Genomic DNA, 11,942 nt, shown 5'->3' with positions numbered 1-11,942 from the left:
AGGAAATAGCTGGTCGGCTGCCGCGGGCACGGGGCCGCGCCGCTTCAGGGGGCTCGTGGATTAATTGAGCTCTTTGTATTTTAATCTGAGCCTCGAGGGAGGGGAAACTTGAGTTACACAGAGTTTATTAAAGCAAACAGTGGAGCGGCACGTAGACCAGAAACCAGCAGGTGCTGCAGTGTGGTGGGAAAGTAATCGAGTACATTTACTCCAAGTTCAATTTTACGCCAATTTACACTAATTTTCATCATTTCCGTCTATGATTGTATCTGAGCTGGATATCGTCTTGGAGGTTATGTTTTCACCCGTGTCTGTTTGCTGGTTTGTTGGTTTGTAACCGTAATTACACAAAAACTACTGAACGTATTTCAACAGAACTTGGATGGAGGATGAGTCTCAGCCCAGAAAAGACCCGGTTAACTTCTGGTGCAGATCTGGATGAAGGGACAGATCCAGGAATATTTTTAAGTTTTCCACATTTTTGCTAATTCTTCAGGGAATAATGCATCAGTCGTGATGAAAAAGGTGTATTTAGGTGGCTGGTGTATGTGTGAGTACAATTTTTGATGCAGATCCAAATAAAAATCAGGATCTGGCCAATTTAAACATGATTTATTTGATTTTGAATTAGGCTTGATTGGATTAAGGGCCTTGACAGTTGGGCCTTGGCGGAGGTATGCGCTCTGCTAGAGTGCCATTCTAGTTGTGACAATGTTTTCATGCTGCCATTTTAGCCTTAGGTTCCTCTTGAAAAAGAGATTTTAATCTCAACAACACTTTTACTTAAATGGGAATTTAAAAGTGCACCACATGGTTTTGGTAAAGACATGTGGATCATAACAGAAAGATCTTTGTTGACAAACTAAGTAAACAAACTGACCTTAAAGGAACAACACAAATTCATGCTGTTTAACTTTGTTTATATGTGGCGGACCCTGCCACCTTTCTAGCTTCAAACAGTGTTCTGGGGACCTTATTTTCCTCTGAGAACAGCTTGTTTATTCAGTTATGGAAAAAATAAATATGTTTGAGTTTGTATTAGTACCTCATTAATATTGTATATATTAAAATTCTGAGTAGCTAATTTTACATAGTTCTCCTTTAAACAAATTAAACTGTGATATAAAATGCAGAAATGTGAAATCCAGAGGTTCCCAACATGAGGGTCACTGGAGAAATCTCAAGAGTCGTGAGATGAAAAACAGGAAACAAAAAAAAGAACAAATGAAGTTTTTCTTTTTCTGGCTTTTTCTCTTTTTCTTTGACTGGTTGTGAAATATTGGAAGATATGCTTTGAGCAGCATCATTTAAATGATAACATATTTGAAGTATAGTGGAAAAATATCTGTGATTATTAACTGATTCGTTTTTTTGGTCGATAAAATGTCAGAAAATCATGAAAAATGTCGATCTGCGTTCCCCAAAGTCCAAGACCTCGTCCTCAAATGTCTCCTTTTGTCCACAACTCAGAGATATATTCATTTTACTGTCACAGAGGAGCAAAGAAACCAGAAAATATTCACATTTAAGACGCTGAAATCAGAGAATGTTGCTCAAAGTTGCTGATTCACTGATTTTTCGCTGCAGCTCTGACTCATAAACTCCTTAATGTCCTTGAAGCGGTCACCAGTCACAAACAGAGACTGTTTAAACTTTAACAATGTGTTGTATTTTATCATTTAACGACATTTTATTTTCTGTACTTCCACTTAACTACAGGATGAGAGCACTTGTTTGACCGCTGGTTGAGTCCGTGACACTTAACCCAGCCCTGCTATGTATTGTAAAAGAATTGTTTATGCGGTCGAGCCTCTGTAAAGTGCTATTCTGGGTCCAGTGAGTGTTGATGTGGCGCTCGCTCGTGTGTGTTTTGCTGAGCGGTAAGCGCTCATTATGTGGGCTGCTGTCATTCAGTTGCTCTCAAGGTTGGTTTTAAAGCAGTCAAGAGAAAAATATGTCCCTAAAAACACAGTGAGGCCACAGCCAAAACAATGACCCAGCCGCTGAGGGACATTCCTGTGTGCTTATTGCTCTTAATTTACTGCACTTGGTTTTAAGCGCTGCTGAATCCGCTCCCATCCATCTACAGTGAGGGGTTTTATCCAGCACCAGCTGCCTCCGCCTGTGTTATGTCAGGCCTGTCCTCTTCCTGACACTCTGTAGGAATAACATACAGCTCGGCAAATTCCTCAAATTCCCTGATCGTATTTGTGTTATCGGGAGAAACACTGGGACGGCAGTTTCCAAGAGAAACACTCTCTTCCTTTCAGCCGCTCTTCGCTCGTTTCCATTGGCCGAGCAGAGTCCCATCGCGCCCCGGCTGGATGTCACAGCACCAATCGCAGCGAGAGAGAGTGACGGCTCACTGATGCATGCAGCGGAGATGTTTGTGAGGTGGAAAGCTGTGGAAACACGCCGGCTTGTTTTTTCCCCTCCACCAGACTGGCACTGATCGTGACTAATGTTTTCCTGCATATGGGCAGTTATTAACTTTGGGCTGGTTTCACAGACAGACAGACAGATGGGCTTCTGTGGTGCATGCCAGGAATACTCTGCAGTAAATAAATACATACTGAGCCACACCTGCAGCCGCTGTTAATTGTTTATGTGCCATTTCATTTTAATAAAGCGGCTGCGTGTTGGAACAGAGAGGTTTTTGGGAGGACAATGACTCATTTGTTAGCATCTTTATGTATTAAAAAAAACAAAAAGTTCCTACTTCTTCAAAAAGAAATTGAGGACAGATAATTTATGTCAATTAAAAATCCTAATCACCATAAAACAAAGACAGTGAAGTGGCTCCAAACACGACGCTGACTGATTAACGGGCCAACAGAGTGCTGCAGGGATGATGTTTTTTTATAGGCTAACCCAAAAGTTAGCACGGCCCTGGTTCCCTCAAAGCACAGACCTTATTTCACACATTTAACCGAAGCCCATCGACTTATATCAGCTCATCACAGATATATTGGTGCACATGTTCAAGAAATGCAGATAAACTGTGTGAAGTGTCTCTGTAGAAATAATAATAAAAATGTGCAGCGGTGCAACAATAAGCTGACATAAAAAGTATTTGTGACTATTCTAATGATTTATTAACTGTTTCTGTGTGTTTTTCAGTCATTTCTCGTTACATGAATGTCAAGTTTTCCTGATTTTCTTGGTTTCATATCATCCTAAACTCAATATCTTCGGGTTTTTAATAAACAGACATTACATAAAACAGTAGAAGAAGTCACCTTATAAAAATAGTAATTTTTCACATAGTAATTTAATCAAGAAAATAAAAATCCACAGATTTTTTGCAAACGTAAAAGATAGTTAGTTGCAGCTCTACAAAAAAAAAAGGTTCTTCTTCTTTCACCCGAAGGCCTGAAGAGGTGAAAGTATCACAACAAAATAAAAAAGGGAAAAAGTCAGTTAGGTTTCTTTCGTCCGTATCCCTTTAATCTTTTTGTTACTCTCAGTCTTTCTTGTTGCCTCAGAGTATTTCTGGACTCGTCTTGCACAAACAGTACCCCACTGAGTTATTTGGTTTTCTTGGTGTACTCCTTCCTTCCTCCTCCTTGACTGGCAAAGTTTCGGACTCGGTGGATCCTGGCCAGCTGGCTCTCGATGGTCTTCATTATGTCGATGTGGTCTGGGATGTGAACGTAGCGGACGTTCCTGCCGGTGATAAACAGCTCCTGCAGCTGGGTGAGCTGAGCTTTTCTGTCCCGGTACAGCACGTCCTTCAGACGTATGTTCATGAAAGCGTCCACGTTGACCACGCGGCCCCGCGCCGTGCTCTCGTTCTTTAGGTCCACCGTGGTCACCTGTCCCTGCAGGCCCTGCAGCAGGATCACCATGCTGTTCTCTGCGATCGTGCGCTCCCGGAGCGAGCTGGTGACTTCAGCTGGGCCCTGGCCCGACGGCTGTGGTTCATTTCCCTGTGACTCCATGGACGCTGATGAAGAGGCTCTCCAGAGGTCGGGGATACCTGCAGACAGACAGGAGTTAGCTACTGCCAAACAATTCTTTAGCAAAACTGAGAACCGGTTTACATTGTGTAATGTTTTATTGATATTTGGCCGCCGAAGAGAAACTGGCAGTTGTCCCTGGTGGAGGGACAACAGCTCTTCTATCAGCTACATACACTGTGTGTCTTCTGAGAGCTGCTTTGACAGCGACATGTTTTTGTTCGTGCCAATAAAGCAATTTAAATCAGAATTAATTTGTCTGCATGATTCTGTCTGTTTAATCCACTGATCTGGTCTCGTGGACATTAAAGTAAAACTGGAGCAAACAGAAACCAAAAACTGGGAAATATTAAAATATAAAAACAACTTGAGCTGAGAAGAGTTAAACTTTAAAACATCCTTCATTAGGACACTTTCTGTTAAATGTCAAACAATGTAAATTAGGAATAAGTGAAAGTTATTTTGAAAAATTACCTTGATCAGCTGAAACTGGCCTTCATTAGTATCTTTCTACAACATCATATTCAGCTTAATTGTCCTGTCATTTCTTCTTCACATACAGCCAAACACTTCAGCACACCTGCACTAGCTGAGCCTCAGCCAGCACCTCAAAGATGCTCAACCACTTGTGAAATACTAATTAAGAGACTCAGCTGTCATTCTGGAGGCAAACTTAAACACAAGACAGAAAAAGGTCCAAATATGATTACTCTGTGGAATTAAAAAACCAAACCACATAGAGGAAGTGTGTATTTTTAAGTACAGTCCCCTCCACCATGTGACAGGAGAACTGAACTCTTAACAGATACGCTGTCATATTAATTAAGTACTGATGTGGACTTGTGCCAGCCTTAATAAAGCAGCATTGGTATTAGTTCAAAACTGGTACTGATTTAAAGCTGACTGTAGGCCTGATATTAAGCTGTCAAATTAACCACAGAATGAGACTTTAAACAGCCAAAACACAGCATATAGCGGCTTATGTTTGTCAGAAAAACTAATGGCGATAAGAAAAGTCAATAAAAAACATATTTATGGAGAGAGAAAGCGGATAATATCATTCAGGCATCTTCACCTTAAAACGACCAGTTTTCCTATGAGAGTCTGGTACAAGTAGAATTAGCAAGCGTCGCTGTTAGCTTTAGCATCGACCCGACAAAGTACAACAGAGCCGCTAAAGACCAAAAACGATGCTGTTATCATTCAGACTTGTGTGTATCAGATTTACCTGCATTAGTTTAACACTTATTCACCGTGAAACTCGCCACGAAGTCTCTCAGGTGGCGACAACCGGCTCAAAAACGACAACAAGTTTGTGTTCCCGCGAGAAGTCCAAACCAGGAAGCGCAGCGTGATGACGTCTGGACGTTGCGACGTAGATTTGCTGGAACGCTGAACAACAGCGCCCTCTGCCCTCTGCCTGCAGTACTACATGTTTCCTGGTGTTTTCCCTCAATATACCAGTGTTTAAACTCCCTGAATGATTGATTGATTAATTAATTATTTGATACAATTATATTCATCCACTGGTGTCACTGTATTTTATTAATACATTTTCATATATTTTTATATGTTAATTTTTACAGGAAAGTTTAAAAATCTCTCTCATAGGAGTGTCCCAGCCAAGAAAGCATATACAAAAAACATACAAGACAGAATCATGGTGAATTAATTAAATATATCAGGAGACTAATCAACTAATCAACCTAAATAAATACAAGGGATTGATACAATCATACATTTACACATAACTTGTATATTAGTATGATATTTGTGCACCATATTTGGCATTTCGGTCAATAAATTATACATCTAATCATCCTTCAAAATTGATGACAGAGAAATCAAACCAAAAAATGAATAAATACTTTATTCACTTCATAGAAAATACATATCAAATATAGTTTTAAAATTTCCAGCCCATTCATCAGGTACATTTCAATGTACTGATGATTTAAAAGATATATTTTTATCTTACTGTCTAATTAATGTTAAACAAACAAAGTGTAGAATTGAACACATCAACAACTGAATATTCTGGACATTACATATTAACTCAGTGACAGTTTTATGCATGATTATTCCTGAGATAAAGAGTCCGGCATCAACCAGAGTTAGGTAGTAGAGTTGAAAACAATAAACGTGTCGCACCATCTCGCTGAAACTACGCCAGCGGGATCAGAGGTCATCCATCATGGCGAGCAGGTCGTCTCCTTTGTTGCTCTCTGGGTTTTCAGGCTTCTCCTCTCCCTCTGCAAACTGCCCGGCGATCAGAGCGAGCTCAGTCGCAGCCTGTTCGTCCTGAATCAATACAAAACACAAACATGTCAACACATTTTCAGTACATGTCACCCTCACAAGGTGTCCTCTGTCCCTGCCCTGCTGTACCTGCATCGCCTGAATATTTATCACTTCAAACAAGGACTCCTCAGCTCCGCCTGATGCTCTCCTGTCAACCAAAACAAAAGTCACATGTGTGTAAATTAACGTAAATTTAATAATATAAACAATAATGAACAAAGACAGAAAAGCACTCACGCCTGCTCTTCCTCCTCCTCCTCCTCCTCTGTAGTAAACAGGTTGATCCGAAAGACAGCCTCAGCTTTGGGCGTGTCCTCGGCCTTCATGCTGCCCATCAGACGAGCCAGCAGGTTCAGCTCCTCTTTGGCCAGCAGGTTGGGAGTGTCGTCTGTCTGCTGCAGCACGGAGGAGCACACAAAGGTCACAATGAACAGAAAGACAGACTCGAACCTAAAGCACAACACTGTACGTTAGATTATAACCTAACCTACTCACAGCTGCTGCATCAGGCTGCAGATCCTTAAGTAAAAGTAGCCTACTACATTTTAAAAATAAAGTCTGGGGAGTATCAAAAGTAAAAGGTACCTCTAAAAGTCCTAAATCCTATAATTTGATAATTATTTCTGACAGGTGAAGCTACGTTTCAATTACTCTACAGTCAGCTAGTTAAATCTTTAACAAGGTCATAAGGTTTTTATGGTGGTGTGTTACATGTGTGAGTGACATGTGTATTGCAGAGCACTTTGTGCGACACACATGCAGCCCTGAGGTGTGTAATGACAACTCGTTTGCCTTGAGGAGTGGCCGTGAAGCGTGGCACACTGAACTTCTTGACCTACTTATTTTTCAATGTTGTTTTTCCGCATGTTTAACCGTCATGTTCAGATGTTCGTTGAACACGGATGCCAAACGTGAAGAATGAATCATAATGTCGTAAAACTTTCAGACCTCTGTACGGAGGCCGGAGCAGATCAGGCCGGCTCGCTCTGCCTTTTTTAGTTGTCTTTAATTTGTTTTAGTAATTCTCTCCTTGCTGGTTTGATTATTGTATAAATTGGACTGTTGTTGATAATTTATCTGTAATTTCTCCTGTTTTATGTCTTTGTGAAGCACTTTGTCATTTTCATCATTATTATTATTATTATTATTATTTTATTATTTTTTTTATAATTTTCATTATTATTATTTTCATTATTATTTTATTTTTATTATTGTTTTATTTTATTATTATTTTTATTTTTTATTATTTTCATTATTATTATTATTTTCATGATTATTATTATAATTATTATTTTATTTTATTTTTTATTATTTTCATTATTATCATTATCATTATTATAGATTTTGTGGCCCACTCAGTCAAATATTTTGGGCCACCATCAATCGGAGCTGTAAATGATACAGTTATTAATTTTCTTAATTTAAATTAGAGTTATTAGTTATAATGTAGGGGGAATAGTGCAGCTACAGGTGATTATGTAGAGAAACTGGACATGTAAATAAATATTAAAACTGTAGATGAAATACACAATCAGGACATTCCTGTTTGGAATATATTTGAGTTTCCCCAACATTAAATGTCTCCAGTCAGTCAAACAGAAGTCTGTCCTCGTCTCTTCAGTAAACCTCCACATCAGTCAGCACGTAAAACATTTATTACCTTCACAGTTGGAGTCTTAGACGTGTGCGTCTCCTCTAGATGGTTCACAGTGTACCTTTAAATCATGGAAACACAACAGCAGCATCACGTTCTGACCCACTCATGTTCTGTCTACAGTACATGGTGGTGTGGTAGCACACAGCTCGTACATGTTCAGGCCCAGTGTGCTGACTCTGTCTCCATGCAGCAGAAAAGATCCCTCTCTGATAGGACTGCTGTAACATCCTCCGGTGGGGAACTCGACTCGACTCACTTCTCTGCCCTTGCAGTCAAACGTCCTGTGGAAACAGGAAACAAGATGATGACACGCTGGAATGTTTCAAATTTCCTCCTATCGGTCAGACGAGTAATTATGAGACGATTTCAGATTAAGACACGTTAACGAGGAGCGTCTGCAGTTGCATCAGACGTCTACAGGCAGCCGCATCTGGTGCCAACGATAAACGGGACGTGTAATACTAGCGCTATGCTACCGTAGGTTAGCTAAAAATGAAAAAAGATTACATTTACTAGAAATTAAATAATCTATTTACCAAGTAAAGTAGCGGAGAAATTAACTTAAACTTAAATTAGTGCAGTTGTGTTGAAACGGCTAGCCTTAGCTTAGCCTAGCAGCACAATTAGCTTTCCTTACTAGGCCCTGTTAGCTACTGTAACTCTCAGGGAGAAATTATTTCATTGCTTTTTCTGAGACATTGAAGTAGTTTGATCTTTAGCATGTGTGTATGTTTGCTTTGTTTACCATTGTATTTTGGGGTGTTAGCATGCTAACAATCGCTAATTAGCACCCAATTTCTAGCACCAGCAGGTCAAAAGTTTTCACCTTTACTTTTTAAACTTATCCAGTGAAATATCTCAACATCTACTACAGACATTTAGTCCAAACATTCATGGACCCCAGGTGATAAATCCGACCTAATCAGCCCAGGAACATCTATCCCATGAGGCACTGGGCCCGACGTCGACAGGGCAAAACGTCCGTTGGGTTTCTGGACTTGATTTTTGAGGAAAAGTGACACCTAATAGGAAGGAATAACAAAAATCTGATCAATAATTGAAAAAAAAAAAAACTGCTATATTTTCATCAGGGAGGAATAAAAGCAGAGAAACTCACTCGAATGTTCATGTCTTGAAAAAATATGAGCAGTGTTTGTCTCAGAAGCTGGAATTCACCTTCTGATAAAGACGAGTAAACCTACAAAAACAGGGGGAACAGAAAACAGGTCACACAGGATGTACGTACAATATATAGGTGATAAAAAGTGACGGCTGGAATCCAGACAGAAGGTACAAACTGTACCGACTGTAAACTACTGTATCCTCGGGGCAACATGTGTCAGAGCTCGCAGAACATTTCAACAAGAAGCAATATACCTCAATGATCTTCCGGTGTGTCTCATCTACTTGGTTCAGGACCACAGGAGTGTCTTTTACGAACTCCCTGATGGTATCTATGTGGTTGAAAGAGATGAGCAGCAGATCTTTCGGCCGTGGACAAAGGAAGACTTGATATTTGAACGCCATGATCATCAGTTCATAAAGCTGCAAGAGGAAAACCAAACCATTTAAACCATTAAACCCCTAGGATTTAAAGCTGGTGCTATCCTGGAAGCATAGGACAACACCCTGTACGTACCCTGTCCATGCTGGCCGGGTTCAGCCTCATGATGGAGGTGTGCGCTAACCGAGTTAGCACTGTTTTCATTGTCCGGTGAGAATACAGCTGCTGAGGTTTGAGGAGTTCATCCATGAAGGTTTTACTGAACATGGTCCCAACAATGTCATTCATAACTATAAATATGGGGGATAGAAGAAAACAGAAACATGGTTAATTCTGAGTAGGATTTCAATTAGGCTACATGGATTAGCTAAAATATATCTCTGGCTTGCCTCCCTGTCTGTCTGCCTGTCTTTCAAATACTACTACATACTTTTACTTACAGTACAAGTTACACTTTCTTACTTACAGTATGTGAAAATCAATAAATATATATTCTGTTAAATACATGCCAGAGATGTTACAGATAAGCTAGTAAATGTTAGCAAGAGTTTAGCTAGCTAAGTTTCTACATCACCAATCGTATTAGCCGCCTAATTTAAAAGACAGCATTTACCAACATGTAGGTTCATTTAATAATTATTTTTTCTTCAGACATTACAAGTACAGTACAATCAGTTAGATTTAGCTCAAGTTTTAGCTAGCCAGGGCTATTGCTACGGCTAGCTAATAGTGTTAGCTAGATGTTCTATAGCTTTAATTAGACTAGCTGTTTAGCTGTCTGTCTCTCTGACAATGTTAAATACTGTTTTCAAGAAAATTTTACATCTACTACTTAGCACTATACTATGCACCACAGGGGCAGAGGGAGCTGACTAAACATGTAAGTAAACCTCTTTTTCTGTCCATTTCTGACCAGACTCCTGCATGCCAACGTGAGAGAAAGAACAGAAAGATTTCAGTTGGTGTGTTGCAGATGAGAAACATGAGATGCACATGTTCAGTTCATAAGATGACACCTGACAGGTACCATTTGTTAGCAGGATGGATGACTGGGGGCTAAATATGCACACACCTAGCAGGCCTCTAGCTACCTCTACCTTTCTCTGAGTTGTCCTCAGACGTGTTCTGAGCTCGCAGCCGTTGGTCCAGTATGTAAAGCATCTCTCCGCCAAGATTAATGAAAACCAGAGGGAGAGTTCTCACAGACATCTCGCAAAAGACAAAGCAGGGATTATCTCCCTATACGTGCAAAAGCTGGTGCAGAAGCAGGCGTTTGCTTGCTCTTGAGCCCCTTGCAGATCAGAAGCAGTCTTGTCATTATCTGATTGTTCCCGTTGTGAATTTCCACGGGCAACAAATTGCCCATGTTAAGTCTTATCTGATCATGCTTCTGCAGATAACCTGCCGCACTAAGATGCAACAGGTGGTCAGGAAGAGGATCAGCAGAGGCCAACATGAGCTTATTGGCCAGGATAAGGATGACGTGACAGCACGGCACAGCCAACCAGAGAAGGCTAACGAGGCTGCTGTATGTTTGTAGTGTGATGCCAACATGAAAGTAAGACCTTGGAAACCAAATAATGACATTTGACAGATAAGGGTGTCCTCCATATTTTGTGGCTGTTTCTCAAAAACCTTATTTAATTTAGTTTAGGTTAAGGATGATCTCTGCATGCAGTGTATGTAAGGAAAACCCTGCTGTGTGTCTCCACGACTGTGCCTGAAGCCACATTTTACTAACTCAACTGTTATGATACGATCGGTTCACCACTTTTACAATACCCATGTCTTTGTCTCTTTCTCTCTCTGTCTCCATCCCAGTCCAAATAAAAGATTAGAGAGTAGTAACATGCAAATTAAATTTATCTTTATGCTCTCTCTCTCACAGCAGCTCACTCCAAGGTAGACAATTGCCTATTTGTGACAGTCATGTCGGCAGTGAAACGCTTTACGAGGCTTGTTTTTAACGTTTTGGATGCTTAAGAGTTGAGACAAAAATGTAAACACATCTGGGGACAGAGAGCTAAAAAACTAAAATCCTGATTGAGCTTACCGGACCACAGATCAGCCATCAAAAACCAACTATGGAGATCCGTCTTCTCTTCTGCCTTTTCTCAATGTAAGTCAAATCTATTATTGATAATTCTAGTTTCCACATTCTGTACGTGGGAACGTGCTCGATCACATCTCTTTAGGATGGTTCGCTAACTTATTCAGCAAATATTCTTTTTTATATTTAGTCAGTTTCCCAATTTTATTTGCTTGGTATTAAATAATAGCTGTACTTTGAAACCAATGTTGAAAATTCCTAAGATGTGTTCAAGTTAGCAAGTATCCTGTCTTCCCCCCACCAGCATAACCTCCTGTTCAGGGCAATGGGATGGTTTTAATGATAACCCACGCCTTGACCCAACACAGTATAACCTCAACTGGATGAAGTCTATATCTGATGAGACTCTCGTATCGGCAATCTCCATTCCTGGAACACATGAAAGCTTAACATTACATGGCGGTCCACTTG

General features: G+C 40.2%; 2 protein-coding genes across 4 annotated transcripts; both read right to left on the bottom strand.

The window, feature by feature from the left end:
- Positions 1 to 2,672: 2,672 nt before the first annotated feature.
- On the bottom strand, positions 2,673 to 5,302 carry lsm10 (LSM10, U7 small nuclear RNA associated). Of its 3 annotated transcripts, none has more exons than XM_084378791.1 (2): positions 5,188 to 5,302; positions 2,673 to 3,979 (listed from the first exon to the last, which is right to left on the bottom strand). In XM_084378791.1, the coding sequence occupies exon 2, from the start codon at positions 3,939 to 3,941 to the stop codon at positions 3,528 to 3,530; it is 414 nt and encodes a 137-aa protein (XP_084234917.1). In that variant the 5' UTR covers positions 3,942 to 3,979; positions 5,188 to 5,302; the 3' UTR covers positions 2,673 to 3,527. The 3 variants fall into 3 exon arrangements, with proteins under 3 accessions (XP_084234917.1, XP_084234918.1, XP_084234919.1); XM_084378792.1 differs by lacking the exon at positions 5,188 to 5,302 and adding an exon at positions 5,035 to 5,136; XM_084378793.1 differs by lacking the exon at positions 5,188 to 5,302 and adding an exon at positions 4,434 to 4,520.
- A 655-nt stretch (positions 5,303 to 5,957) lies between these two features.
- On the bottom strand, positions 5,958 to 10,651 carry oscp1a (organic solute carrier partner 1a). Its single transcript, XM_084379117.1, has 10 exons — positions 10,519 to 10,651; positions 9,557 to 9,711; positions 9,295 to 9,462; positions 9,035 to 9,115; positions 8,836 to 8,939; positions 8,070 to 8,198; positions 7,921 to 7,975; positions 6,498 to 6,655; positions 6,348 to 6,408; positions 5,958 to 6,260 (listed from the first exon to the last, which is right to left on the bottom strand). Exons 1-10 carry the CDS (start codon positions 10,628 to 10,630, stop codon positions 6,138 to 6,140), a joined length of 1,146 nt encoding a protein of 381 aa, XP_084235243.1. The 5' UTR covers positions 10,631 to 10,651; the 3' UTR covers positions 5,958 to 6,137.
- Positions 10,652 to 11,942: the final 1,291 nt, after the last annotated feature.

Source organism: Pagrus pagrus (genome assembly GCF_965226575.1).
Source record: "Pagrus pagrus genome assembly, chromosome: 17".
NCBI lineage: Eukaryota > Metazoa > Chordata > Actinopteri > Spariformes > Sparidae > Pagrus > Pagrus pagrus.
This window is presented reverse-complemented; position numbering and strand designations above follow the sequence as displayed.

What these genes read in the sequence shown, in the direction of transcription:
- lsm10 (XM_084378791.1), bottom strand. Translation starts at nt 3,941, where the DNA reads ATGGAGTCACAGGGAAATGAACCACAGCCGTCGGGCCAGGGCCCAGCT.
- oscp1a (XM_084379117.1), bottom strand. Translation starts at nt 10,630, where the DNA reads ATGTCTGTGAGAACTCTCCCTCTGGTTTTCATTAATCTTGGCGGAGAG. An exon ending in CTAAGACTCCAACTGTGAAG is followed by an intron (nt 6,656 to 7,920) that starts GTAATAAATGTT and finishes TCCGTGCTGCAG; the next exon opens with CAGACAGACGACACTCCCAA. An exon ending in TAAATATTCAGGCGATGCAG is followed by an intron (nt 6,261 to 6,347) that starts GTACAGCAGGGC and finishes GTATTGATTCAG; the next exon opens with GACGAACAGGCTGCGACTGA.